This window comes from Patagioenas fasciata, chromosome 3 (genome assembly GCF_037038585.1).
Source record: "Patagioenas fasciata isolate bPatFas1 chromosome 3, bPatFas1.hap1, whole genome shotgun sequence".
NCBI classification, from domain to species: Eukaryota; Metazoa; Chordata; class Aves; order Columbiformes; family Columbidae; genus Patagioenas; species Patagioenas fasciata.
In genome coordinates, this window is record NC_092522.1 from 88,733,554 (window position 1) to 88,759,711 (window position 26,158).

The following is a 26,158-nucleotide window of genomic DNA, read 5'->3' on the forward strand; positions in this document are numbered from 1 at the left end:
TTAGTCAGTGAAGCTCAGTTTAGTCATTTATATGTAAATATGATTTTTCATACTTAATAAGTCAATTTTTCTCTCCATTACTGTTTGCCAGGGTCCAAAGGAAGCCAGCTCTGTGGCATGTTGGATGTGAACACAGGGACCTTGCTGGACACCCAGCAGAAAAATCTGCTGTGCATTATTGTAATGGGCATGTGACATTTTAACCTTGCGTTGTATATTTTCCTGTAAATAACATAAAATTTAAGTTCTAAAAAATCTCTTTATGCAATAAAGATGTAAAATTTAAAACCAATTACAAGTAAATATCATATCTGTGGTTTTTATTTCAAACTTGTTTAGCTGTATCAGTAAACATCAAATTAATTTTCCCCAAATCTCTGTGTGTGAAATTACAGGATGGCATAAAATAACACATCTGGGAAACCGGCCAGTGTATGCTTTGCTAAAAGAGCAATTACGGTTGTCATCCTTAAAAGATATGTAGAAAAATCACATGGAATAAATTGTAGAATGCTGCCAGAAAGTTATTTTTAATTGTCTTAACAGAACTTACTAATGAAAAAAAATTAGATGGTTGAATCTTTTGTATACAAATAATGTCAGAACTATCTTTGGCCTTTGTGCTTTCTGTGAACATGGAAAATCATGTGTGTAATTTAGTTTGTTTAATATCTGACCTTCAGATCCTAAAGCACACTTAAAATAATAATGGGTGTGAAAAGTATTTTTGACTTTTACTTCAGCCTTTATTTTTCTGCAGTTTCTTATCTGGGTTTGTGGGGTTTTTCCGACATCCTCTTTACAGGCTTAGAAAAGAGGATGTGAGTCTGTTCATATAGCATTTTGTAAAAATTTATTAGTATAAAAATGTGTGGAATACTATTCCTGTTAATCTTAATTTGTTGACCCAGCCTTCATAAAAAAGACTTTGAAAAGGACTTTCATGCATGGATTTGTAACAAGTTTTACTCACAGAACAAGGCAGAGATATTTTAATCGGCATTCCACACTTTTCAGACAACACCGATTTTCTCCTGTTAAAAACAAACCAGTCTAATGCAGTATTTGTGGTTTCTTTCAATACAATTTGCATTATATCTGTATTACTTTTGCGTACCTTTTCCTTCTGTTTGTCAAAAGAAGGTAAAAGTGTTATTTTCTCCCTGGCTATGCCAATGGAGTTGTCACAACTCTTCAGCGTGCAGGTAAAGTTTGATCCACAAGTGTGCTCTCTGATACCAGCTTTATGCTGATTTTGGGAAGACCATCCTGTAAATGAATAACTTTAGGGTCTGGTATTGGCAAATCATCAATGCCATGTTATAACTAGTAGTGCATCAAGGTCAGTTTTTACCTCCCTGCTGTAACACCACTTACCCAATACAGCTATGTAGTCCAGATCTTTTCATGTACAGCCCTTGAATTTATGTGGAAACTAAGGAGGTCTTGAAACTGCAGCATACTGAATGTTTATCTTAATAATGTACCTTCTCCTTGCAGTCTGCAGGTGCGGTGAATTAAAGGTGAGTAGCTTGGGTCTGAAAAAGAGTGTAGTGCAGTTTCCAGAAAAACAAAGCAGGTTTATTCAACACACGGAGCATCAGTTTAATAAAGCAAGAAACAACAGGGAAACAAGTTTAGGGCAAAACTCCACCTGTGAACTATCTTAGAAAAATAAAAATATAATACAATCGTAGATTGTGTTCTTGCCCTAGATGGAGTCCCCAAACTGGTCATAAAAACCAGTGAAATTTATATATTCTCAATCTGTTAAAATTGATCAAAATCAAATCAAGCTTTCATTGCATCCTTTATTAATGGAAAACCTAAGTGAGATGCTGCATCTTCAAAAGTAAAATAGACTTTTTTTAGTTGCATGTACATGGACCTCATGCTTTTAATGACACTGAGTTTACTCCAGCTCTTTCAGGCATTGGAGTATGTATGATAAATATGACTGGAAGCAAAGTAAAATTATTAGATTGGGAGCTTTAACCCTGAGCAGTGATCAAAGAAAGGTAATTACATATCCATGATATATATCCATTTATCCATATACCCATTATATCCTATAATAAATCCAGTTTTAGAAGCTAATTTACATTACTGGAATCAGGTTATTAATCAACTCACTATCTAAAGCAGCTAGAAGAATTTGACATGTTAAAAAAATATCCAATTTCAGTTTTGGTTATTTTTTCATGATGGAGCATTACTATTCACGGATACTGTGGTTTGACAGATACTTTGCTTCTTGAAACATTGAATTGAATTGTGGGTTATCCAAGTTTGTACCTGCTGATTCAAACTAAGAGAAGTTATGAGTTTTGCACCTTGTGCTTCAATGACTCTGCCAGATAAAAGACAATTAGTTGGGCTGCTTACTGTTGACATGCAGAAACTAAACACTCATTCGTCTTCAGGTGTAAGAAAAGAGAACAGTTCTCTTTTCCCTTTGACAGCACCATCTCTCCTCCTGTCTTCCTCTAAATGAGAAGATCGTGAGCAAAAATCAAGTATGCAATAGTGTTACAGTGAACAATACAGAAATCAGGGTAAGGCTTCCTTCGATAAGGCTTCCAGAAGAAAACTTGATTCGACCTTCAACTGCTGGGTAAACTCTCTTCATTCTCTGGAGGTAACGGGAAACCACCTCAGTATCGGGCTCACCTAAACAAACAAACAGAAAAAGATCCAGTGTTCTCTGCAGCAGCCAAGCTCTCAACCCAAATTTAAGAACCTGTCAAAACCTGCAGTTTTAGGTCAAGTTTTAAAGCAAACTGTTCTGTAGAGTTTGTCATTCGGAATTGGAGCCTGCGGTCAAGACAGCGGAGTGGGGTGGAGAGTCTTCTTTTGTGCACAGATAAAAATCTGTGGTGGTTTGTAGCCTGCATTTTTGGTTACTACTCTTATTTTACTGAAAAAAGTTCTCTTTTCATTGTGTCACTTCTGTGTTTGCATCTTTCTGTTGTAATGGTAACTTCCCATCAGATTTAGGTAGATTGAGATGATAGTCTCCCACCTGTTTGGGGTAGAGTGCTATAGATCTGGTAAAGCATCACTTAAACATTTTCAAATTTAACTTTACTTTTTTAGGAATAACTTCTAGTCTGTACTCTGCTCTGTACACACAAAATATGATCTGGATTTTCTGCAGTGGAAGGGCCCCTGAGTCAGTGCAACCACCCATGTCTTATGAGCCCTTTCTTATCGGAGCTCTTACAATCCTTAAGTGCAACATCTCCATCTTAATTTATAGTTTTGCTCCTCTGCTAGACAGGACTACTAGAACCTTTCAGGTTGTTCCTTTTCATTATTCGTAATTACTCTTCTCCATATTAATTTATTTCTAAATAAAGAGCTATTCAATGGAAAATACAGCCCCTGCCCCCAGTTTACAAGCTGTACACTGGATTTGATTAAAAAACACCAATCCCACGTGTGAGAATCCGTTTTAAACTGAAACGCCCTGTAGAACAACAAAAAAAAAATAGTCTTTAACAAAGGTCCAAAAGGAAATTTCTTTTTGGTAAAAACATGCTTTTACCGTCCAGAAACAGAACATATGAAATTAAAGTTCTGCACGATGTGTGCCTAGAAGACTTTTTAAAAATACAGTACTACGTCCTTTTTGTGTTTTCAGAAATAACTTTAAGAACTTTTTCAAGTTTCCCTTTGTCTTAAAAGATGTACATGTCACTTGTACGCATGCTGCATTTCTAACAGTTTGCACTCTCAGTGGCAGTTTGAGGTCTAAAGAAAATAGCACCTTTCTTTTGAATGTACTGCTTAGTACCGAGTACAAGTGCAAGGCAGTACATGTAGCATGTGCTCTCTGTAGCATGCTTTTTTCTTTTTGTCTGGTTTGTCATGATCTCAGAACTGTTTTCTAAGCAGCGCTGAACTGAAAAGGCTGTTTCTCTTTGAAACTTTTGTGATTTAACTGAAAAATAATATAGTTGCTGGCTACAACCAAAACCAGCAATCCAGAGCAGTCAGATTTAGAAGCAAATTTATTCTACCCAGTAAAAGCAAAAAGTCTGAGACTTGTAGCATAAAAAGATCTTCTAACTTTTAGGAATTGTTTGTCCACTACCCCACTGGAGCCCATCCTTACCTTTACTGTATCCCAGATTTTTGTCTTTCAGCATATGATAGCCATCTCCTCCAAATAACATATAGGATGGAAGCGTCACGTTGTATATTGCATCCATCTGGAGTGGGATGTAGGCTGGAACACGGCAGGCTGTGCAAAGCACTTCTATGCTCGCAACGCGGCTTCCTGGGGCTCTGGAGAGATCATAGACCACGTGGATGCCTATGAAAAGAGACATTTGAATGCCACTTGGTGCAGTTCCCATTGAAAATATAGGACTAAAAGAAGCATCCTCCACGATTTTCAATTGAATTAGCTTATAAGAGGTTATTTTGTTCTGGGTGATACCAGTTATTAACCTGTTTTATTTGCACAGTGATCAGCATTTATCCAAGAAAATTCAGGAGATTAGAGAAATGCTGAAGTACTGTCCCACCTCAGTTACTTACTTGATCGTCTGTTCTCATCACTATTCCCCAGAAGGAAATTACTAGTCCTGGGATTAGGATAGTGCAAGATAAAAATAGCTTCCCTTATTTCTGCAGTCATACGCTTTCTCATTCCACTGTCTTGTTGGCTGAAATGACTTATTTTAAAACCAGCCAGCCACCCTAACTTAGCAGCTATTATGGATAATAAGTACTATCCTGAAAAAAGCAAGCCAGGCCAGGGCCGAATATTGTGGTTTACACTCGCTGCAAGAGAAGTAACATTTCTAGTTGTGAACCTTCCTCAGTCAAAGCCCAGGGAGAGTCAGGCCCCCAGAACAACAGTGCCAAGAATTTGCTGATCGGGAAGCCACTAAAACTCATCCAAAGCACAGAGGCTTTTCCAACCCCGGCGCTTTTCCAGCTCTGGATCTTCTGTCCTGAATCCTTTCCAGAGCTACCAGTTGTTTTTTTAAGTTTTTCTTTTCTTTCGTCTGTGAAAGGCAGCAAACAGAAGGGCTGCTGCTGCTTTATCTTAGGGGTACCCAAGAACCTGGTAGCTGACTGGTGAACCATGCACAAGTCATGGGTTGTGTCCTTCAGAGGTGAGGGCTCTAGATCACATGGAGAGTAGTGACCCCATCACCAGGCTACATGGCAGGAGAGGCATGGGGTGGGGGGGAAATCCCTCAGCTTCCCCCCTTGAAGGCTAGTTCTTCTGCTATATAAACAATAAAATCCGCACTGCGTTACAGAGAGACCAGGAGTAAACATGACTGTAGCCTAGTACACATCTGGGTAAATATACAGGGAGCTGCAATTCAAGAAACACGTATGTTTTTAATATTAACTGTTCATCCCTAAAATATTTAGAAATTCACTCTGCTAATTCCGTAGGACACTTAGACTAATTCTGAAACTGCCAGCAATCATTAGACAATGGCACAAAATCATTGTGCCAAACTGAAAAGTAGCAATAGCTGGCAGAGCCATCCAGTCTGGGGTCTCAGGTGGTAGGCTGCTAGTGAAGAACTGAAAACAAGTTTGTAGCTGTTGCTGTGTTGTAGCTATACTCAATTATATTTTCCTGTAGTTAACTGAAGTGTTAAACTGCTGCCATTATGGGTTACGAAACCAACTGGGAATCCTGTCTCTGCTGAAAAGAACGGCCGTGGCCCGTGTGCCTCAGCAGCCCAATTAAACATACGCAGGATAGACTGGATGTACGGCCAGCTGGATTTCCATTCTTAAAGAGACTCCCAGGTGTAACACAAACAAGGCCAACAGAAGGGACGGCTGGCTTGGAAAACTGAGAGGAGGAAGAGAGAAAACGCACCTCCAACCTGCAGCAGCTCACCGGTTCCTTCTCCATATCTGTGCACGCTGTGCTCAAAAGCTTCTTTCAGAGTGGAGCCTTTTACCCTTACCAGATCAAAGCGACCTCCAAATGGCAAAACAGACAGTAGATCTTCCACAGTAATGCTACCTGGGGGAATTAGACTTTATTTACACCTTCTCTTTTTTTTTTTTTTTTTAAAGTTTACAATATTATTTTAGGACCACTTAACTGTACATTTTTGACAAGAAACATGGCAAATATGATTTGAGAAAATGAGGGGCAGTGGAGGTGAGGATCTAATATATCGTTCCAATCAAAGAACCTGCATCTTTATCATCCAGCAAGTATCAAGACCAATAAATCTGAGTTTGATGTAACTGCAGGTATTGCTATTCAAGTAACTCTACTAAAAGATTACAAACCACCAACCTAAGATGAAGAAAACCAGATATTCTTACTAAGGCAATTTTTCCAGTTGCTTAAGACTTACTCATGTAGACCCACAGAAAGATTTAACTAAAATAAAAAAAAAAAAAAAAACAACCCTGTTTGTTTTCAGTTTTCATTCATGTGTTATCAGGAAAATAACTGTAAAACCTTGGCATTCAGAAAAGCCAGAATTCACTTATTCTACAGCAGACTACAGAAGCTCCCAGCGACCATACCATATGACCCCCTACAGTAGGAGGTGAAGAAATATCCACTATCCATCTTTGTTCCAAGGCAGCAAGGAAGGGAATGATAAAAAGCACTACGTACAAACCATACCAGTAGCTTCTCTCAATGCCAGCCCGAGTGCAGTTGGGCTCTAATGGCGAGTAACTATTTAAGAGATTTTGAAATCGCTTCCAAACACTGTGCAAATCCCATCAAAACAATCCCAGACCTAACACTGGGTTCTGGCTTGCGTCATAACTTCATTCTTCCTTCTTGATAAAGTTGTCCTTCAGCTTGTAATGTTACATACCATTATTGCTCTGTTCATCAATGGGTGACCGTATCCCACCTCCATTCAGGATGCACATTGAAACATGGTTCCACGACGTTTTATCTGGACGTTCGACATTCTCATAAAGCTACCAAAGTAAAACGTTTAAACTGATTTTTAATCGTCACTTAATTTAGGCTCTGGAAATGTACATCCAAAACAATCTGAGACTGAAAACAGATATAGAAAAGTTTTATATCTTCTTTGACATTACATTCAGCCCCACTGTAAAATACTGCATTATTTAAAAAATCCCACGGCAAAACACAATAAAATAAGTATTATGCTTTGTTAATATATTTGCCTTTTTCTGTAATGAATTCTAGAACTCTCTGATTGTGTGTATATGACATGACCAGGCCAGCTGAACAAGGGAAGGATTATTTTTTTTTATTCCAATGACTGTAGTAAAGACAAATGATTTGAGCATAATTGGAGAATGGGGAAGCTAAGAGGAACTTAATATAGCCGTAAATTAAAAACATGTAGGTGAATGTATAAATTAATCTAGCTCTTGTATGTTGCAAGGAATTAAGATTTTGCAGCTTCTCTGAGATGGGCTTTTAATGCTTGGAATAGTCTCAGCAAACTAGAAAGATGTGGAAGAGCGGAGGAACACTAAACGGACATAAAAGATCTGACCCAAAAGCCTACTCTGCGCAGCAACATGTCTCCAACAGTGACAAAACTCTGACAAAATCCAACGACAAGATAATATTTGCTTGCGGCATCCTAAGTAGTAAAGAAAACGGAAACCAGGGATTTACTCAGTTGCGTAAGGATGACAACACTGTAGTGTTAATCCTCGGAAATGAGTAGAACACGGAAAAGACTGAGAAAAGAAAAAAGGGTAATGGAAGGGATGGACTGGTTTCCATACCAGAATGATGATGGTTATGACTCCTCAGTGTCACAAAGAGAGAAATGCAGGAAGGACATCACAGAAGTCTATACAATCAAGAAGGGTATGTGGAGAGGGAAATCAGTGCGTTTTCTTGTTTCAAGAACGATAAACAAACCTAAGAAAGTTTCAGAGGGGGTGACAAGGATGGTCAAAGACATGAAAAAGTTTCTGAACGTAGAATGATGATGCAGGGTAGGACTGTCTGACCTGGTAAAGAGACAATGGAAGGAAAATGTTTGAGAAGCCCATAAAATCATGAGTGGTATGAAAAGGGTGGACAGGTACCAAGTGTCTAAGGAGAAACTTCTTTACTTTGAGGGTGCCAGAGCACTGGAACAGGCTGCCCAGGGAGCTTCTGGAGTGTCCTTCTCTGGAGACATTGAAAACCTGCCTGGACACATTCCTGTGCAATTTGTTCTAGGCAAACCTGCTTTAGCAGGTGGGTTGGACTAGATGATCTCCAGAGGTCCCTTCCAACCCCAACCATTCTGTGATTACTTCCCAGTGCAAGGACTGCTCCTTGGCCTCCAGCAGGCATCCAGCCAGCGGGCAGCAGGCTGCACACAGACAGAAGAGCAAAGGCTCTGCAGGATGTGCAGGTCAGCGCTGGAATACGCTGCCACCACTGTTGTGAATGTTGAAGGTGGTTGAAGGGAGATGGGGCAAGCTCAGGGAAGAGAAGTTTCAGCAGGAGCTAGTAAACACCACTTCTGGCTTGGGAAGTCCCCAGGCTGTAAGTTGGTGGTAGATGGGGGCACATTTGAGTACCAGGTCTCCACAGGCTTGTCCAGGTGTAAGCTCTTCCCTCACCATCCTTCCTTGATCACTCTTGGAGACAAGACGTTGGGATGGATGGTCCTGTCCTCTGTCCCAGATATGCTGCTTCTCTGCTGCACCCCTACACTCAGTGTTTGCAGCCTCTGATTTGTAGCTGTGTAAATGCTCTGTGGCTCCAGCTTAGTGACCAAAGTTTTTCCTTGATGCCAGATCCATGAGATATTCTTAAATTCATAACTCCTACTTAATCAACGAATGGATTTTTTTTCTGTTTTCAAATTTCAGTCTGAACTATACACTCTAATTTACCAATTTTCCTGGAACAGCTATCAGGATTACCAATCTGTAGTTCCTCAGTTCCCCACAGAAGTACTTTTAAATTGTGGAGCTACACTCACAGCTCTGCAGTCCTGAGCATAAAAGCAGTTTAAAACAAGAGCTCACACAATGATGTCAGCAACTTCACATCTGAGTTCCTCTAACTGCTTTGTAAAATGTCACCTGGGTCTGTCAACTTTTTTTTGAGGTTTTGGACTACTGCTGGGAGAAGGAGCACTGAACTCAATGGACTTCTGCTTTGATGCAGTAACACTGTTCAATCTTTCACACTCTCCAACCTCTGGATTTTCCAGGAAAACTCTAAATATGAAAGCCCACAGCACAGAAAGGTCTGTTTTTTACCTTAATACCCCCAAATACCTGGCACCAGACAGGAAAGCAAGTGTAAAATTGGTAATGCAACGACCATGAAGGGCAACCCATCTATCTACTGATAGCTGGAGATGATTGTCTAGAGACATCAATTTCACTACAGTAGAATTTAACCTCCCAAGACAAAATGTATAGCAAGAAAATCATCTAGAGACTTCTAAAAGATTACAAAGTTACTTTCTTTAAGCTTAAAAACTGCCAAAGCATTTGATCATGTTTTTCAAATAAAAACATAGAAGTCTAGCAGGAAGAAAAAAGCAAGGTGCTGCAATTTTGGTAGAACTGTATGCAGAATTCCCAAATCTTAATCTAATACGGAAATTAGCCCATGTACTGAGAATCATTTTAAGGATTATGGTGAAAGCAATCAGAGGGAAAGGATGAACAGCTTCAGGGAAATACCAGGAGTAAAACTGAGGTGTGATTGCCACCTGTGGTGGCAATGTCTTACCACGGCATCACAAAGCAAATTTCCCATGTTACATTCTTGGAAACGGCACGCTTGGCTTGTACCATTCAGGTAAACACTAGTTTTTCCAATCTCTTTAGAATAATTCCCCAGGTTTTTCCTCCATTTTTCCACTTCTTCTTTAACGTGCTTATCTATGAAGCAGTATAAAAGTGTAAAATAAGCATTGCATGTATCTCATATTTGTGACACTTCAGTGAATACAAAGCTTAGGAAGAAAACCCTGCTCTTCATGTTTCTAAAATATTACACTCTCCCTAAAGGCTCTTCAAGCAACGCGGCGTCTACACTCACTTTGAACAAAGCCTGGAGCAGTCAGGATGGGATGATCGGTGCACAAGCTATTCCTGTGCCACAGCAAGGTTCTCTCCTCTATAACACTTCAAATTATTTTGTCCCCTTCTAACCTCTGACTGATGGAGTTTCTAGCACCTGCCTTGGTAGGTGAGAGCTTCTATGCAAGAATTTTTAATATATGAGTGACCTTGGTCTTTATTTCACATATCTTTTTTCCTAATTATAGTTTCCTCGCTGTTAACATAGTGCTAAAGTGGATACTAGCTCAAATATCAATGTCAAGGAATAAACTCTTTATAGAAATTCGTTCTCTATGCACATCTGTCTGCCAGATGCAAATCTCATTCTTTCAGAAAAAATAAAAGGTATTTGTATATACAGACAGATAATGCCACAACTGTTTTATATCAGCTATTAGTTTTAAGCGGTTTGCCACATAACTGACAGCAACATTCATAAAACAAAAGCACCTATGTATCTGAATTTCTACTTTTACTGACATCAGAGAGAGAACGTGAAGTTCCTTTACATCATCTCATTACATAAATAGGTCACTGAGAATAACACTGTAGATAAGAATATCTATGAACACATCCTTTTCAAAGGATTTTTTGTCTAGATTCTGGTGGAATCTAGAAAGTCTGATAAAAGCTCAGAGCTTCATACAGCAAATGCTTCACAAGAAGCAAAGACTAGAGAACCAGCCCCAAGTAGTTTCAGAGGCGGCAAAAAGCAGGTAACTGAGCTCAGAGTTATGAACAGAAAGCAACAGAGAGACTCTCCCCATCCCAGTTCTTTAAATGTTTCAGAGCTGAAACATTAACCATATTCAGTGTCGCAAACAAGTTGCAGGGTTTGTATATTTGCACATTGCCAGAGTATTCGTTCTTTTTCCTGATAAACCCTGTTCTGAAGAACCCAGCCCCTGGCATAACTGGTAAATTAGTCCTCATAATCTTTAAGATCATAATTACAGCTCTAGCTAAAATAAGTTCTGCTAAATGTTAAGGTAATGTGTCACCTGAGTTACTAGCAAAAAGACTATCGGTAATTTAAAATAGACAAAAAGATACACTGAATTCATGCCTGTTCAAAGGCCACTGTTCAGGAAGAGAAACAGGGGAAAAATGGGCACAACTGTAACACAGCCTGAACCCTACACAGAAAGAACTGCAAGCTCGGGAAGAAAGCTGAATTCTTCTTTGACATTGTACTGTGTATTCAACATAATAATGCTTGAATTGCAGCAGAGTGCTGCAGGCAAATTCAAATGTTTGGTCCACATACCTTCAGGAACGCTGCTGTCGAGCAGAATTGGGTTTCCAACTGCTTCAACTACATTTCCTTTCTTGTCAAATGTAACATTCAAGTAGCCAAGATACTTTCCATAAGCGTAAGCTTGTACAACTGGCACCTTCCTCCCATCCTCTGAGTCAACCATGAATGGATACGGGCCAGCTGGCTGTTCAGTAGAGGGTGGGGTGCCTGCACGAAACAAGGATGTATAAAGCACGTCTTCAGCTCATGTGACCTTCAAGGAATTATTAGAATGGCATTTCAAATGTTTCTCAGCCTTAAAAAAAAAAAAAAAAGGCAAATAGGATATTAAACAGGAACAGCAATGAATGTATTGGACGAGAAGCACACATTTGATTGTTCAGTTATGTTATTTCATAGAGACAATGTTGTTTTCAGGACATGAGCTGTAATAACTGCCACAGTGTTTAAGTTGTGACAGCACACTCCTCCATGACATCATGTCACAACAGCAACAAAGGAACTTTTCATTCCAATTATTTCAATCTCAGTAATGCACACAAACCAGCCTCTGACTGAAAATTTTATTGTTAAGCCTTCACACTACACTACTCTGCATCAGAAAGAAAATTGGAATGTTAGTAAAATATACATAGGAGTTATTGATATGAAAAAGCCTAAACTATTTTTATTGGTAATATGCAGTCAGAACACCTACAAGCAGTTCTGTGAATCTGTGCATACACCCTGTTGATTTCTTTTTACTACCCCAAACTTAGCCTCCAAAATTTCAGACAGGCTGCACACCCTCTGCAAATGCAAACTTCATTAGCATTAGAGTTGCATGGTGACAGATTTAAAACTCTCATCAACCTGCAAAGTTTGAAGGGTGATTGGGTGTAGGACTTGGAAACAAACAGATTAAAGCACGGTATTTACAGAGAAAAGAGATCTCAGCTCAATCAGCAGAGGTTACCACAGGATTTAAAAACAACCCAGGGGAGGGAAGAGGCCAAGAAAACTACACAGCAAAGCTCTTGCCTCAAGGGTACCAGCCTTCTCCCGGTCTCCTTGATGGTATTATCTGAGTATCACTCCACCCTGTCACTCCCATCGGTATTTCTACCCCACTGTCAGCACAGACCAAGGCAGGGTGGCTCTGGGAGGCACCACGTGTGGCAGGTCCTGCTGCAGAGGCCCCTGGCGCCTGCTGCTGGCTCCCGTCCCCCCACAGCCGGTGGCATCCCTGGCCCTGGGCTGCCAGCGGGGTTGGGCAGCAGGGAACAAGCGCAGAGGATGTGGGTCTGGAGGAAAGCGGGCTCTTCACTTCCACTGCACACAAAACAACCGGTTTCCTTCCATTTACAGTTGTTTATATAATATGAAATCCTGGGATAAGTAACAGGATAAATGTTCCTTCTAAAACTCCAATGCAATGCATATTTACTTCTAATCCCTCCACTCCTCCAGGGAGAACGGCTGTAACAAACAACAAGCTGAACCAAATTTACTAGAGAACTGTTTTTTCTACCTTCAGCCTGGCTGATGGAGTTGGTTTCCTGGTGGTGCCTCTTCACTATCTGATATTTATTTTGGGAATAATTTAACAAATCCTTCAGCTAAAGACAACCCTGCAGGATTTATGCACACAAAAATAGCTTTGTTTTTTTTTTTGAACTGGAAAAGGAATCAGTTTTGATCTCTTGCCCCTGTGTAGCCTTTGAATGAACAGAGCATTGGCTTTCTGGTCATTTTAGTTTACATCAGCTGCACATGGCTTGAGTGCTTGGCCACAGCCTTAATCATTTCTTGCTTTCTGAAGAAACACTTCCTGATACTGATACTTTCTTGCAGGATTAATTATCACTGCGATATTATTCCATTAGAAGATAGAAGTGTTCCTTCTGAAAAGACTTTTCAGTGCATCTTACCCCCAAAGAATTCCTGCACACGTCTCAAAGTGTTTGATGCTGTTTCATTACAAATGCACAAATTCATACTGGGTACCTGCAGAACCTATTTTCTTACCTTGCTTTAGCCAACACACTACATTTTCAGAACATCCTCCCTGATGAAAACCAGCAACCAAAATGCTCTAACCTAAAGCTACCATTACTGTTTGGATCAGTTCTACAAACCCAAAGCACACCTGAAGAATTCAAGACAACATTTGCTACATAATTTGTGGGTACACTGGAGATTTGCCAATGTTTTAGAGACAGATAGGCTGGACTAGTCCAAGATTAGATCTTTATATTAAGGTATCTCTATGTGGGTGTCTGCATGGGCAACAGATATGTCTCTCAGCTTCCTTGACAGCTAGAGATCCAGCTGACCAACTGGTACATCTCCTCTTAGACTGAGCTGAAACATTTTCCAAAATGCTGCTGCCAGTTACTGATTACACCTCTGGATTTAAATGAGAGATTATAGGCTTACTGTACACATAAACACACACACAGACACTTAAAATTAGGTGTTTTACTCTGCAGTCAAATAATCTCTGCAGATGTGGCTATTTCATGTGAATGCTGGCTGATGGCTTTGACTTGGAAGAGAATGGTTCCCAAATGCACTCATGGTGTTCCTGGATGGATTAGCAAGTGCTTCTCAGCACCTGGAATAAAAATTATAGACTCAGACCATATTCAAACGTATTTTGACTAAATAAGTGGATAAATTTTTTTGGTATATCTCCCTCAGATATTCCTTCTTATTTTTAATTATCACTGGAGAGTTAAGAAAAATAAGATTTGTTTTATCAAAGCAATACAGCCCTTGGAAAAGGGACCAGAATCCACTCCAATCTGAGGTCTCAAACCCAAAGACTGCAGAATCCCGTTGCATGTGCTCTTCCTGACCTTGTGAATCTTGAAAAGCTTCAAATGGGGAGAGATGGAACAGCTTCACCTAGTCTTGTCTGACAGCAGGGTACACAGGGATGACAACAGATGTGAATGTGAACTCCTACAGATCTAGAGAGGAGATGAACTCAGGTACGTCAGCTCCTGAAGCACTTCAGATCACAATTCTACATTGTGAACAGTGACATGTCTTTGGTCTGCACCCAGTAAAGCATTTTGACTACTATGGCTACCACTTTGAAGCACAAACGCTCTACAGGCATTAACCAACAAGCCTGTGCAAAAGAATCTGGATTCCACTGTGTGTACCCATGATGGATGCACACTTTGAATACTGTATTCATCCTTGGTTGTCCCATCTCAAAAATAATTAAATAAAAGCTCTGAAAGATGCCACTGGTTGAAGTTACAGATGGGTGCCAACTATGAATCTGGCCCAGTACAGGCAGCAGTAAACTATACTTGTGAAAGTTCTTTGAGTCTGAAGGGCAACAGTTTCAGCTTTGCTCTAGAAGCAACACTTTAAGTAAGAAGTAAAATACCTGTATAGAGAAATGTGTTTGTATGTCCTCCAATTACAACATCCACTCCTTTCACTTTTTGAGCAATATTTTTGTCCACAGTAAAACCAGAATGTCCTAGTGCAATTATTTTGTTCACTCCCATAGCAGTAAGTTTATTCACTTGTACTTGCAATGCTTCAATTTCATCTTCAAAGATTACATCATCTCCTAAAAAAAAAAAAAAAACCAAAACAAAACAAACATGAATGTATTTACAAAGTACCTTAATTACTAGTCAAAAAAAAGTAATTCATATTGGATACAGTTTTGTATAATTAAAGGAACTTTGAACATCTGTGGCTCTCAAATGCTCTATGTTGGTTCAAGCCCCTGATCTGATGTTCTCCAGTCTCTCAGAAACACGTGTGTGCTTAGACTAATACAACATTCCTACACTGAGCTGGATGTACTTGCCTATACTAAACAAGTTTAACTCCAAAAAAAAGCAGAGACACCAATTGTGGGACCAAAAATTGAATGACTCCTATTATTTAACTAGAGAAAGGAAACTAAATATGTTAGTAAATGTTTAAGTATAAACACTTATATTGTACTATAAAGATTTTTTTCTTTCCCAAGTTATGTTTCATAGAGTCATAGAATCATTTCATTGGAAGACACTCTCAGGATCATCGAGCTGTTTACAGACTTAATTCTGTGGGTTTCATAGAATCATTTCGGTTGGAAGAGAATCTCAGGATCAAGTCCAACCATAACCTAACTCTAACACTAAACCATGTCCCTAAGAACCTTGTCTAAATGCTTTTTTAAACATCTCCAGGGATGGTGACTCTACCACTTTCCTGGGCAGCCTGTTCCAATGCCTTACAACCCTTTCCATGAAGAATTTTTTTTCCTAATATGCAACCTAAACCTGGTGCAACTTGAGGCCATTTCCTTTGACATCTTCTGCCTTCTCCAAAGTTAAAACTCTTTTTTTATTCCACGCTCATCTAATTCTTCCCCCCACCCCTGAGGCTTTAAACAGCAGCTTCTTCAAAGTCTAAATTCCAATTCCTTCTCCAATTCCACTAAATTCCAAATTGCCTTCTTAAACAAATTAACTCACCTAATGTGAACCACACTCAGTAATACCAACACAGCACACAACTGAGCCACCATCCTGAAATGACAGCATAAAGAACAGAAAGTCTGGAAAGGAGAAACCTTTTCCAGACCATAATGTTGGGAAACTCAGTGTCTTTCCACAAGGTTTCTGTGCCTGCTGAAGTTATTCTAACACGACAGTTACAAGAGCACTAGATAAACGTGCGCTTTTATCTTGGGCAAAGCGTTCCAGGTTGCATAAAAGGACTTCCTATGTTAGAGGTTCATTTCTTTGACAAAGTTTTAAGAATAGAGTTTAAAACCAGAGTCAACAAACTGTAATCCTAAACTTTCTGGTGAAGACAACTGAGTAACATTTTTACCAGTTCCCCCTCTACCTAATTCCTCTCCTTCCTGCAGAGGTTTTTTTGATCAAACCATTTTGAAAGATGCCTTTAAAGTCAAGAGCTTTACATTATTTCATAACAAAGGAAGGAGTGAAACGAATTCACAATCCAGTGCACAAAGTCTCAGGAAACGAAGAGGAAGCTGCTACAATGCAAGAGATAAAAGAGGGTTACATAAAGTGGTTCACCACCACACCCACTGAATAGTTCTGTTACTGCCAGAGGGAATCTCTGTACTGCACATTGCACAGTGAATTGGGCAGCGTGTGCTCACACTTTCTTCCTGTGAACCTCTTCTTAGAATTAGCGAGTCATAAGTTGAGGTTGGAAGGGACCTCTGGAGGCCTCTACTCCAAAACCCACTCAAAGAAGGAACTCGCAGCCGGATGAGGATGCTCAGGGTCTTGCCCAAGCAAGCTGAAATTCCACAACCTCTTTGGGTAACTTCTTTCATGGCTTAACCACTCGTACCGTGACAAACTTTTTCCTGACATCCCACCACAATTTCCTGTGGTACTACTTGAGCCCATTGTTTCTCATCCTTTCTCTGTGCCTGCCTGGGAAAAGTTTGTCCCTGTCTTCTCTATAAAACCCCTTAGGACAATGGAAGAGTGCACTTGGTTCCCCCTTAGCCTTCCTTCTCCAGGCTGAAGGAAGCCATCAGCTTCAGTCCCCTCTTTGTACATCCTTGTGCTTGACAGAAGCTGGGCCTGATGCACAGCTATGGGCAAAAGATGAATTTCGAGAAATGCTCCTTGAGCACAGGCGCTTTGCACGCTTATCTCGCTACCCATGGACCACCCACAATGGCCATGCACGCCACAGTGTGGGGACCAGTTCTGGAAAGAAACCTGAGCTTTCTAAAGGAAGAGTGAGACACTGGTGAGCTGCACTAGCATGCAGTTTCCTTTAGGTCAGTTACTCCCATGGGATGCAGCCATGTGGCCTGTGATAACCAAGCTCTCCCCACCAGCACCAGCTCTGTTCCCCTCTACGCCACTGCAGCCTACATGTATGCCAAGCACAGACTATTATTAATCGCCAATTATATAAAACCAAACAACAAATCTACTTCCATAACCAGGGGAAAAAACAAGAGCTAGCTGTATTCCTTCTCTTTCAAGATATTAAACTGATGTGACATCCTCTCCTCTTTTTAGATGGGGTTGATTTTTAGATAAAACATTCAAACTGTTCTAGAAATGAACAAGGAAAAAGAACTCGCCGCATGTTAAAAATATTACATGAGCTAGCCACAATAAAGTGGAATAAATGGAATTTAAAATTCCATTTTATAAAACTGACCAAGCTGATACTTTCAGTAAATATTTTGCTGCCTGTAGGGTTGTAGGGTAAGCAGCTTTGGGTTTCTATTTTGTAAAAGAAGCCAGCTGACAAAATGAGACCCATTATTTCACAGCACCGAGCCTGTATGCAGCATCTCTCAGAACAGATAAAGACATTAAATATCTTGTGGGGTTTACAACGTGACTACAGAACTAAAGCACATGAGCTGGTACCATCAAACACTAGAAAGATGGATTATCAGTGCAAAGCCAATATGTAGACAACTCTATGTGCCAAGTTATGAACAACTCTTGCAGGATGTGGAAAAAGTGGCTGGGCATTCAGCTGAGATAGCTGCATACAGCAACACAGAGGAGAACTTGAGAAAAACTGCCAACTGGCTGTAATCTATGAGTTGTGCCAAGAGTTCCCTATTCCTATGGTTTCCAAACAGTAACATTAACAGTACTCTCAGCAGAGATGAATTGTTCCTTCACAATGGAAACACTAAGATTTAGGGACTTTACACTCTGTTCAAGTATGCTGATAGCTGGTTTAAGCAGACTGCTAAGTGTACAAGTTGTAATTTCATAATTCTACAGAATTTATGTAACAACAGAAGAAATCATACTCACAAAAGATTTCCACAGGAAGCAGTCAGGTAATTCACATGTTTCAGCATTTTCAACCTTCCTATTTGGCTTTGAGAATGCTTTTAGAGTGTACAGCATGCCAAGGCAATTGCTGCAGAGTCTGAGAAAACTGAATCATCTAGAAGTGTGTAGACATAAGCAAGGGGCTGAATTTAAAATTCACAACATACCTTATTCATTGAATTAAAGAATTAGGTTGATAATGATTTTGCCACTGACCCACCTTGGCCATAATTTTCTCAGCCTGAAGGATTGCTGGGTCATGGGTTATATATAGTCACTGAGTTATATTAACATATCCTGAATTCACATTTTCAAAGCTTCCAAACGTCCCTCCACAAGCTGAGAAGGCAAAGCAGAAAACTATAAAACTCTGATCACTATAAATGTTGCTCTTAGAATTTGTCCTGCTTGTTGCTCAGTCACACTGTGGGATACAGCTGAGGCAGCCTGGGGATGAGTGTATCTGTGGAGCTGACAACCCTTCCCTTTTCACAGCTTTTTCTAGTTGTGGTCTCTGTTATGTCCCAGCATGCTGAGGCATTCAATATGATGTCTAGATGTTATTGGAAATGCATTCAATATGATGTCTAGATGTTATTGGAAATGCATTCAATATGATGTCTAGATGTTATTGGAAATGCATTCAAATGCTTCAGAGAATCATTCCAATACTATCTGGATTTAACTCAGGTGTATTTATTTTCAAGAAAACTAATTTGATGACCTTACCAGACTAACATGGTTGTCTGGAAGAAGAGCGGAGATCTATTTTACTAATCCTTAATGAAGAACAATATTGGTTGTCTGTCCATTTTCAAACTTAGTGTGATGTTAGATGATATCTACCCTCATGTCCTCAAGCACAAGTGACATTCAATTATCTACAGAAAATACAGATCAATTTTCTCTTTTGTTCATGGGAAAAAAAAGGACTCCAAAACCACATCACTGTAGGACAGGAGTGAAATAGAGAAGTCTATTCTGACCTCGGAATTCCATTTCCCGATAATTTAAAGATGCAGCATAGGAATTAAAAAGCACTGAAGGAACAGTTCTATATTCTAATACTTCCTCAAAGTACTGAATATTCCTTTTCTCAAGAAAGCTATCCACAACTTCTTTATTACTAAGCAACGGAAAGAGAAGTAATAATATGAAGTCCTTTTTCAATATGGAAAAAGTTTTAAAACATTGCTCAGGGCATCCCTACGACAAAGAACAGGAAAGAAAGTCCGATTTTGTCAGACGAGAGCTGAGCTTTGAGCAGGCAGTGACTCACATCTCCAACAGCTGATTCAAATGTGTTTCTCATTCCAGTAGCCTATTTTATTTTACTAAAAAAAAAAAAAAACCAAAAAAAAACCAACACAAAAACCCCAAATAACAAAACAAAAAAAAACCCGGAACCCAAAGAATACCTCAACAAACCAAACCCCCTGAAATGTCGGAAAAAATAGCCAGAAATTGAGAAGTCTTTTTCCTCATCAATTCTAATTTTACTCATGAATGAAGCAATTGTGGTAAAAGCTGAATGGGTGTTCCTTCTGTAGTCTAATTTCTGGAAATATTTTAGAGGCTAAAAACATATTGGGCAATTTCTTCTTCAAAAACACACATGAAGCTCTCCTTCCTTTTACTAGGGCTTGAGCGTGGAGGCATCCAAGAGCAAAATTTCAACACACAGAAATGCCTTGGTTTGGACACATTTCAGTCTAGAGACAAGCTGTATCAGTGTTTTAACATTTGTTTAAATGGATAAATAACAATAAAATGTAAAAGACTATAAATAAAAACAAAACCAAAACAAACAACAACAACAAAACCCCACACAACAGTAAAAGCCCAAAGGTGCCCACCCACAGCTCTCCTGCGATCTCACTGACCTTCTTATATTCTTAGACAACTCAGTGATGCTAAATAATTCAGGTCTGTAGGAAAAGGGTTTTTAATGCTAACAAGTCTTGTCCGGTTTAAAAATCAGGCAGCTACAAAGTTGAATACTACAAGTATATACTGATAAAACAAGAAAATGCTCACTTTTCAGATGAAACATTCATCTTTGTATTCAAACAAATGGGCAAGTAATAAAGTAGTAACAAAACTTATCTGTTAAAGAAAACATACCTGGCTGTGAAAGAAAAGAAGTTTCCTTTGTAGTGTAACCAACAATTCCTACTGATTCTGAGTCAAAATACACTATTTTAAAAGGATGAACATATTTCATCATTTCATTCCCCAATGGCGTTTTCCCCTTAATGTTTGCACTCAGGATTGTAAAATTAGCATTTTGAAGAAGAGGATCCAATAATCCGCTCACACCTTTATCAAACTCATGGTTCCCCAAAGCCTGTGAAAAGCAAGAAGAAAATTTAGAACCACACCTCCAATATTTAGTCTGAGTACTCTCAGAAACCATATACAAGGTATGTTTGAGAAAAAGTCTGTGTGCTAGGGAAGAAAATCCTCTCTTGTCTAAACAAGCATATTCTTGTTTCTCACAAACACAGGAATGTTATTCTGGTTTAGGTTTTTGTTTTTCACACTCTTATATCAATACAGATGTGAAAACTGAAACCCAAAACCTATCTAAATAAGTATTTGTAATCATATACTAAATTAAAACCCACTGGTTTTTCATCCTGTAACTGCAAAAGAGGATTAACAGTAACTGCAAAAGAAAATATATAATTTGTCTACAGAAAATACATTGTTTAAAAAAATACTGAAGAAAATATTAAATGCCAATATTTTTTACCTTTAAATAAAACATGTATTTTAAGAGCTTGTGCTGGGATGATAGGTTTTGGGTTTTTTTTAACATATTTAATTCACATTTACTAAGAGTTCTTGTGTGCTGTAACATGTAACAAGAAAATATAATTTTCTAGCTGTGATCAATACCATTACCTAGTAGAAGCTCTAATGTTTGTCAGCCAGGGAGACTCTCCACAGACAATCCACAGCAGGTGCGTGTGCACACATGCAGGTGTGTGCATGACACTGTGAAGCACTAAGAGTATTGCACAAAACGAGCAGGACCATTGATTTATTAGCAAGTTGATTTATTAACAAGATGAGAAATTTTAGTTCTTGTAGGTTGCTTAAGCAGACAAAAATGGACTTCCCTTCAAGGACCGTGGAACTTTCTCCTACCTGTTCCTTTTTCATGCTCAGCCTAAGCTGCTACATGCCCATGCTTGCAGGTTCAGCAATAGCCGGCAAAATCTCCACAGATGGCAACTTGACAGGAGCATAATACATGCAAGAACCTTGTAGCATATTTAGATGTTAGTAAGTGAAAAGATGTATCTATGGAAACATAGTAATAGCATAACTTGGTAGTTTCCAGGTGTCAACTGGAGCATGAAGAGGTGCTAAAGCCAATGGGCCAACTCTTCCAGACAAAAGCATGTTCATAATTTCTTAAGATTAAGCAGGGAAAGTCACATTCATCGTCTAAGAAGCCTTATATACTCCTCTGCTCTACTTAAATAAACAGTCCCTATGTTTTTGTTGCAACTTTTTTTCCCCAAACAGATATTGACCCTGATCACATTTCAACCCAAGCAGGACCCTGAAGGCACTACAGGCATGGAAGCTTAGTATTTCCATCAACTGATTGGCAGAGTCTTTCTTTTGGAGGAGACAAAGACTCCTGACTCCTCTGATCCCCACAGGCAGATAAGTCAATGACTCTGGAAATATCAGGATATCAGCAGTAACTTGCATTGGCAACCACTTGCTGACACTAGTGAGAACACTAGGCACACCCCAAGGATGGAGCAAATTGTCTGCATGCTGTTGCAGCACTTCTCCAAAAGAACCAAGAACTATCTTTAAGAAAATCCTGACTTGGGAAGACATAATGCACTCCAACTATATTCCATTTCTGACCGTATTCTAACTGCAACCTAATTTGCTGTAAAAAATAATTAAAAAAATATTAACACTCTAAAAGAAACTCATTTTGATGGTGTTGTCCTGAAAAGATGTCCACAAACTGGTAAAGTATCTCAGAATGGTAACAAGCTATTTCCTTGTGGCTGACGCGTATGCCTTCTGTTCTTCCTAAACATGCAATTAACCCCCCTAAAAAAAAAGTTGTAAATAAAATAAAAATTTGAATTGGATGTAACTGCCATTAGATTGTTGTGAAAAAAAGGAACCCAACCAACCACTTATGAAACCTTGTTTCTCTTGGCTTTGCATCTTGTGTTTGGATTATTTCATGTCCATTAGGATATAAGCTTTGATCAAAAGTTTTCCCATGGTGTGGGTGGTTATAAAGTCTCTTGTTCATGAGAAATCACTGGTGGCTAATAATACAGTTTGATTTTTGATGCAGCTTCTCCTTTGGGGAGGAGAATGTGGACTGTTTGGGGTTCCTGTACTCTACCTAAACTACCCTTACACCCACAGCTTCTAGGACCCCGTACCTGTGTAATATCCATTCACCACACCCAAATCCATGGGCCGACGTGAGCATAAATCACTAGGGAGGGAAAAATAGAAATATTCATGTACACAGTATGTGATCATGTAATCCTCCTTTTCACAAGAGACCAGGCTAAAAATATTTCAAAATTAGGATACAAATTAATAGAAGGATGCAACTTAAAACTAGAAGACTTCTGTCCCTCCTCCAATTACTACCTTTGCACTATTTAATTTAGATTTTGATCTTAATTTCACCAAAAAGCAAGGCTAATGCCAAGAAAATTTGGAAAGCGATACCTAGCTAAATAGGAGAAAATAGACTTGAGGTGACAACGGGCATAAATGAAAAATGGATAAACCTAAAAAAGGAAATTTGTCCCATTTGTGGCACAAACCTCTAACACTGCCAGGTTGCCCTAAAACCTCCTATGGCTCCTGCCCCCATCCTGTGACAACTTCTATGACTCATGTTCCCTCCTTCATCCTGTTTGTAATCCTACTCCTGTACCTCACTTCTAACCATTTCAGTAATCCCCACCCCTTCTGTTAGGGATGTGACTTCCCAAATCTTGCTTAAAGAAACATTATCTCACCCATCTGCTGTGTGGCTCTTACCTTGCTCCCTGTGCCACTACCCCAGGTCACCATCCCCACTGCATGGTCCTCACGGTCCATGGACAGAAGAATCAAAATGGATGCTGCAGTGCTGCTCAACACTTGGCAACTCTGTCCTCAGCCTCCTTGGCAGCGAAGAAAAATGCTGAAATCTCTGTAGCTTCTCAGTCTATCCTGTCCCCTTCCATCCACTGACAATATTTACATTATAATATGCAGCACCTCCACAGAAAGCAGGTGGTTGACTACTTCACCTAAGGCATCAGAATCCAGTACAAGCCTCTGGTTATCCACAGTGTGGCGTGGAATTATTTTTTAATCTTACTCTGATGAAAAAGCTCATGGGATCTCCTGAACAGTCAGCAGATGTGTGTTTCTAAAACTGAGCACTAGTTCAACATTGCTGATTTTGCCTGAAAGAATTTCTTCTCATGATATGATCAGGAACTGTACAAGCTCCCAACCTGCCCGTGAACCAGTCAAACCAGCAAATGCAAGGCTGACAAAAGACAGCCAGCAGCAAGCTTTGGGAAGAAAGGTAGGAAAAAACACCTTGAGCTATTTCTGAACTGCAGAACTCCAAAGTGCTCTCAGTGAAGATGAGTCCCGAATGCACACACCCCTCCCTGTCACCACCAGGAAGAAAAAGCCTATTAAAGTCAGTTTTATGATTAAGAAATCGTTTGTTAGGCCATGTGAACAGGGAGCACCATCCTTCACAGACCTGTCTGTCTGGTATGAAGTCTGTTTAGCCTAGGAAAGCGAACTGGACCATCCCTTTCCCTTCTGCAGCTGTTCTGAGGCAGAGGGAAGAAATGGGTGAAGCCATTTTTACCTGGGGAAGTGCAGTCCTTTCAGAGAAAGCAAAAGAGATGAAGACAGAGGATGTGATACACAGGGAAGATCATCTCCTCAAACTGTCAATTGGGACGAATTAAACATGCAGTCACTCTGAAAGAGCAGTTGCTTTCAAACGTAACTTTAATCTTTCCCCTCCTTTTTGGGCTTGTATGCAAGCAAAATAAGCCTAGATAATTCTTTATATATTAATAGTCTACTGCACTAAGACAAAATTTTTAAATGTGACATCCCCAAATATCAGTCTCAAATTCTTCTACCTTCCTCTCAGCACTCAGACAATCAAAAGAGAGAGAGTACAGGTGTGGAACTGGCACCATCTCAGAGCTCCCTCAAGATGTGCTGCTACAATCCCTGGGCCACTTGCACACAGCCTCTTACATCCCCTAATGATCGCAGGTCTCATGGGACTGGACATGACCAGAATGGGACTGATGAAACCTTAAAGTCCTTACCCTTCAAAACAGCATTGCCAACATGTGCCAGCTGTCCTTGCCTAAAGGACCAAAGCCAGCAAGGTGGGTTGCAAGCCTTAGCCATGTTTGACTCCTCTGTCACAGGACAGGCTCCTTGCCCAGCTTTTGCTGGGCTCACTTGCTCACAGAGGCTCATTCATCTGCTGATCCCTCTCCGACAGAGCCCTTCCAGCTCCCCACCCACTCCAAGCCCCTGGCTCCCCCGAGGGGAGCTCTTTCACACATCAGTATCTTTTCCGTTGTGTATCCTTGGTACCAGCTCCTGGCTTCGGGGTACCTGTGGGGCTTTAAGCTCACGACCTCATTTGGTCAGGTGCCCGTCACCAAGCACTTGCTTGCGTTCCAGCTGCCTTTCACCACAGTTTTAGAATAATAGAATAGTTTGGGTTGGAAGGGACCTTCAAAGCCCATCTAGCCCAACCCCCCTGCACTGAGCAGGGACACCTTCAACTAGACCAGGTTGCTCAGACCCCCGTTCAGCCTGGCCTTGAATGTCTCCAGGGATGGGGCATTTACCACCTTTTTGGGCAACCTGTGCCAGTGTTTCACCACCCTCTTTGTAAATCTGCAGCCTTCTCTGATGCAACACTACGCATTCAAGGAGGCAGCTATGCAAAAAACGGCAGCAGGGGAGGAAAGAAAGGAACAGACCCAGCACGCAAGGGTGGGGGAGCCCCCTCACCGCACCGCTCGCCACCCCCCCCAGCCCACTTTACCATAGCATCGTAGCGCAGCAGGTTCATGAAGTGCACCGCCTCCTGGCCCTTGAAGCGGGAGAACCACACCGTGCCCTGGTACTGGTCCCCGGCGTCCAGCAGCAGCACGTTGCGGTGCGCGGCCCGTTCCGTCGCCACCCGCGCCGCCCGCCGCGCCACGCCGCCGAAGCAGCCCGCCGTCCCCTCCGCGCCCGCGCAGCTCCGCGTCCCCGCGCCTTGCGCGTCCACTCGCCCATGCACGTCGTTGGTGTGCAGCAGGGTGAGCCGCAGCTCCGCCGCCGCGCACAGCACCGCCGCCGCGCACAGCCACAGCACGCCCGCCCGCCCTGCCATAGCTTGGGGGCTCCGCGCTGCTCCGCGGGACCGCTCGGAAGCGCGACCAGGAGAGTAGGTGGCAGCGGGGGAAGAGGAACGGGGAGCGGCGGGGCGGGGAGCGGGTGAACCGCCGGGAAACCCGCGCAATCTGCGCGCCGCCCCACGGAGCCTCTGAGCTGGACTGCGCGTCCGCGCTGCAGCTGCGCGGGATGAGCGGCTGTGACCCGCCCGCGGCAAAGGCAGCAGGTGCTCCGCGCTTGGTGGGCGTGTGCAAGGGCTTGGGGTGGCCGCCCGGGGCTGTTGGGAGGCTAACGCTGCTGGACATCGGTCCTCAGGGCTCTCCGAGCCCCGGGCACTGTCCCGCGCCCGCGGATACCCCAGCCCCCGGTGTCCCGTCCTCCCCACCGGTGTCCTTCAGCACAGCACAGCTGCTGCCGGGTTGGAGACGGTCTTTAAGCCTGCTGGTGGAGGTCAATCGAGATGGAAATTCAACCAGTAATGAAAGGACAAACTCCAATGCTTGCAGGAAGCCTTGGTGAATGTTTAGTACACTGAAAGGAGTTTCCAAACCTTCAGATGAAAATGTTTGGTTTAAGGGTTCCACTCAACCTTTCTTCTTCTCTTTCTCCAATTATGTTTAAAATAGAGTGC

At 41.1% G+C, this 26,158-nt stretch overlaps 2 protein-coding genes across 5 annotated transcripts in view; one reads left to right on the plus strand and one right to left on the minus strand.

Annotated features, from left to right (window-relative positions):
• SNX14 (sorting nexin 14) overlaps positions 1 to 292 on the plus strand; it is a 51,969-nt gene extending 51,677 nt beyond the window's left edge. For all 3 annotated transcript variants that reach the window (XM_065833159.2, XM_065833160.2, XM_071806790.1), the window contains one exon: positions 92 to 292. In XM_065833159.2, coding sequence (XP_065689231.1) covers positions 92 to 130 — 39 coding nt within the window. In that variant the 3' untranslated portion in view covers positions 131 to 292. The remainder of the gene's footprint in view (positions 1 to 91) is intronic.
• A 1,288-nt stretch (positions 293 to 1,580) lies between these two features.
• Positions 1,581 to 25,915, minus strand: NT5E (5'-nucleotidase ecto). 2 transcript variants are annotated; one of them, XM_065833161.2, is made up of 9 exons: positions 25,193 to 25,915; positions 20,215 to 20,437; positions 14,673 to 14,861; positions 11,297 to 11,494; positions 9,695 to 9,846; positions 6,831 to 6,939; positions 5,861 to 6,010; positions 4,118 to 4,318; positions 1,581 to 2,670 (listed from the first exon to the last, which is right to left on the minus strand). In XM_065833161.2, exons 1-9 carry the CDS (start codon positions 25,523 to 25,525, stop codon positions 2,513 to 2,515), a joined length of 1,713 nt encoding a protein of 570 aa, XP_065689233.1. In that variant the 5' UTR covers positions 25,526 to 25,915; the 3' UTR covers positions 1,581 to 2,512. The 2 variants fall into 2 exon arrangements, with proteins under 2 accessions (XP_065689233.1, XP_071662894.1); XM_071806793.1 differs by lacking the exon at positions 25,193 to 25,915 and adding an exon at positions 22,527 to 22,582.
• Positions 25,916 to 26,158: the final 243 nt, after the last annotated feature.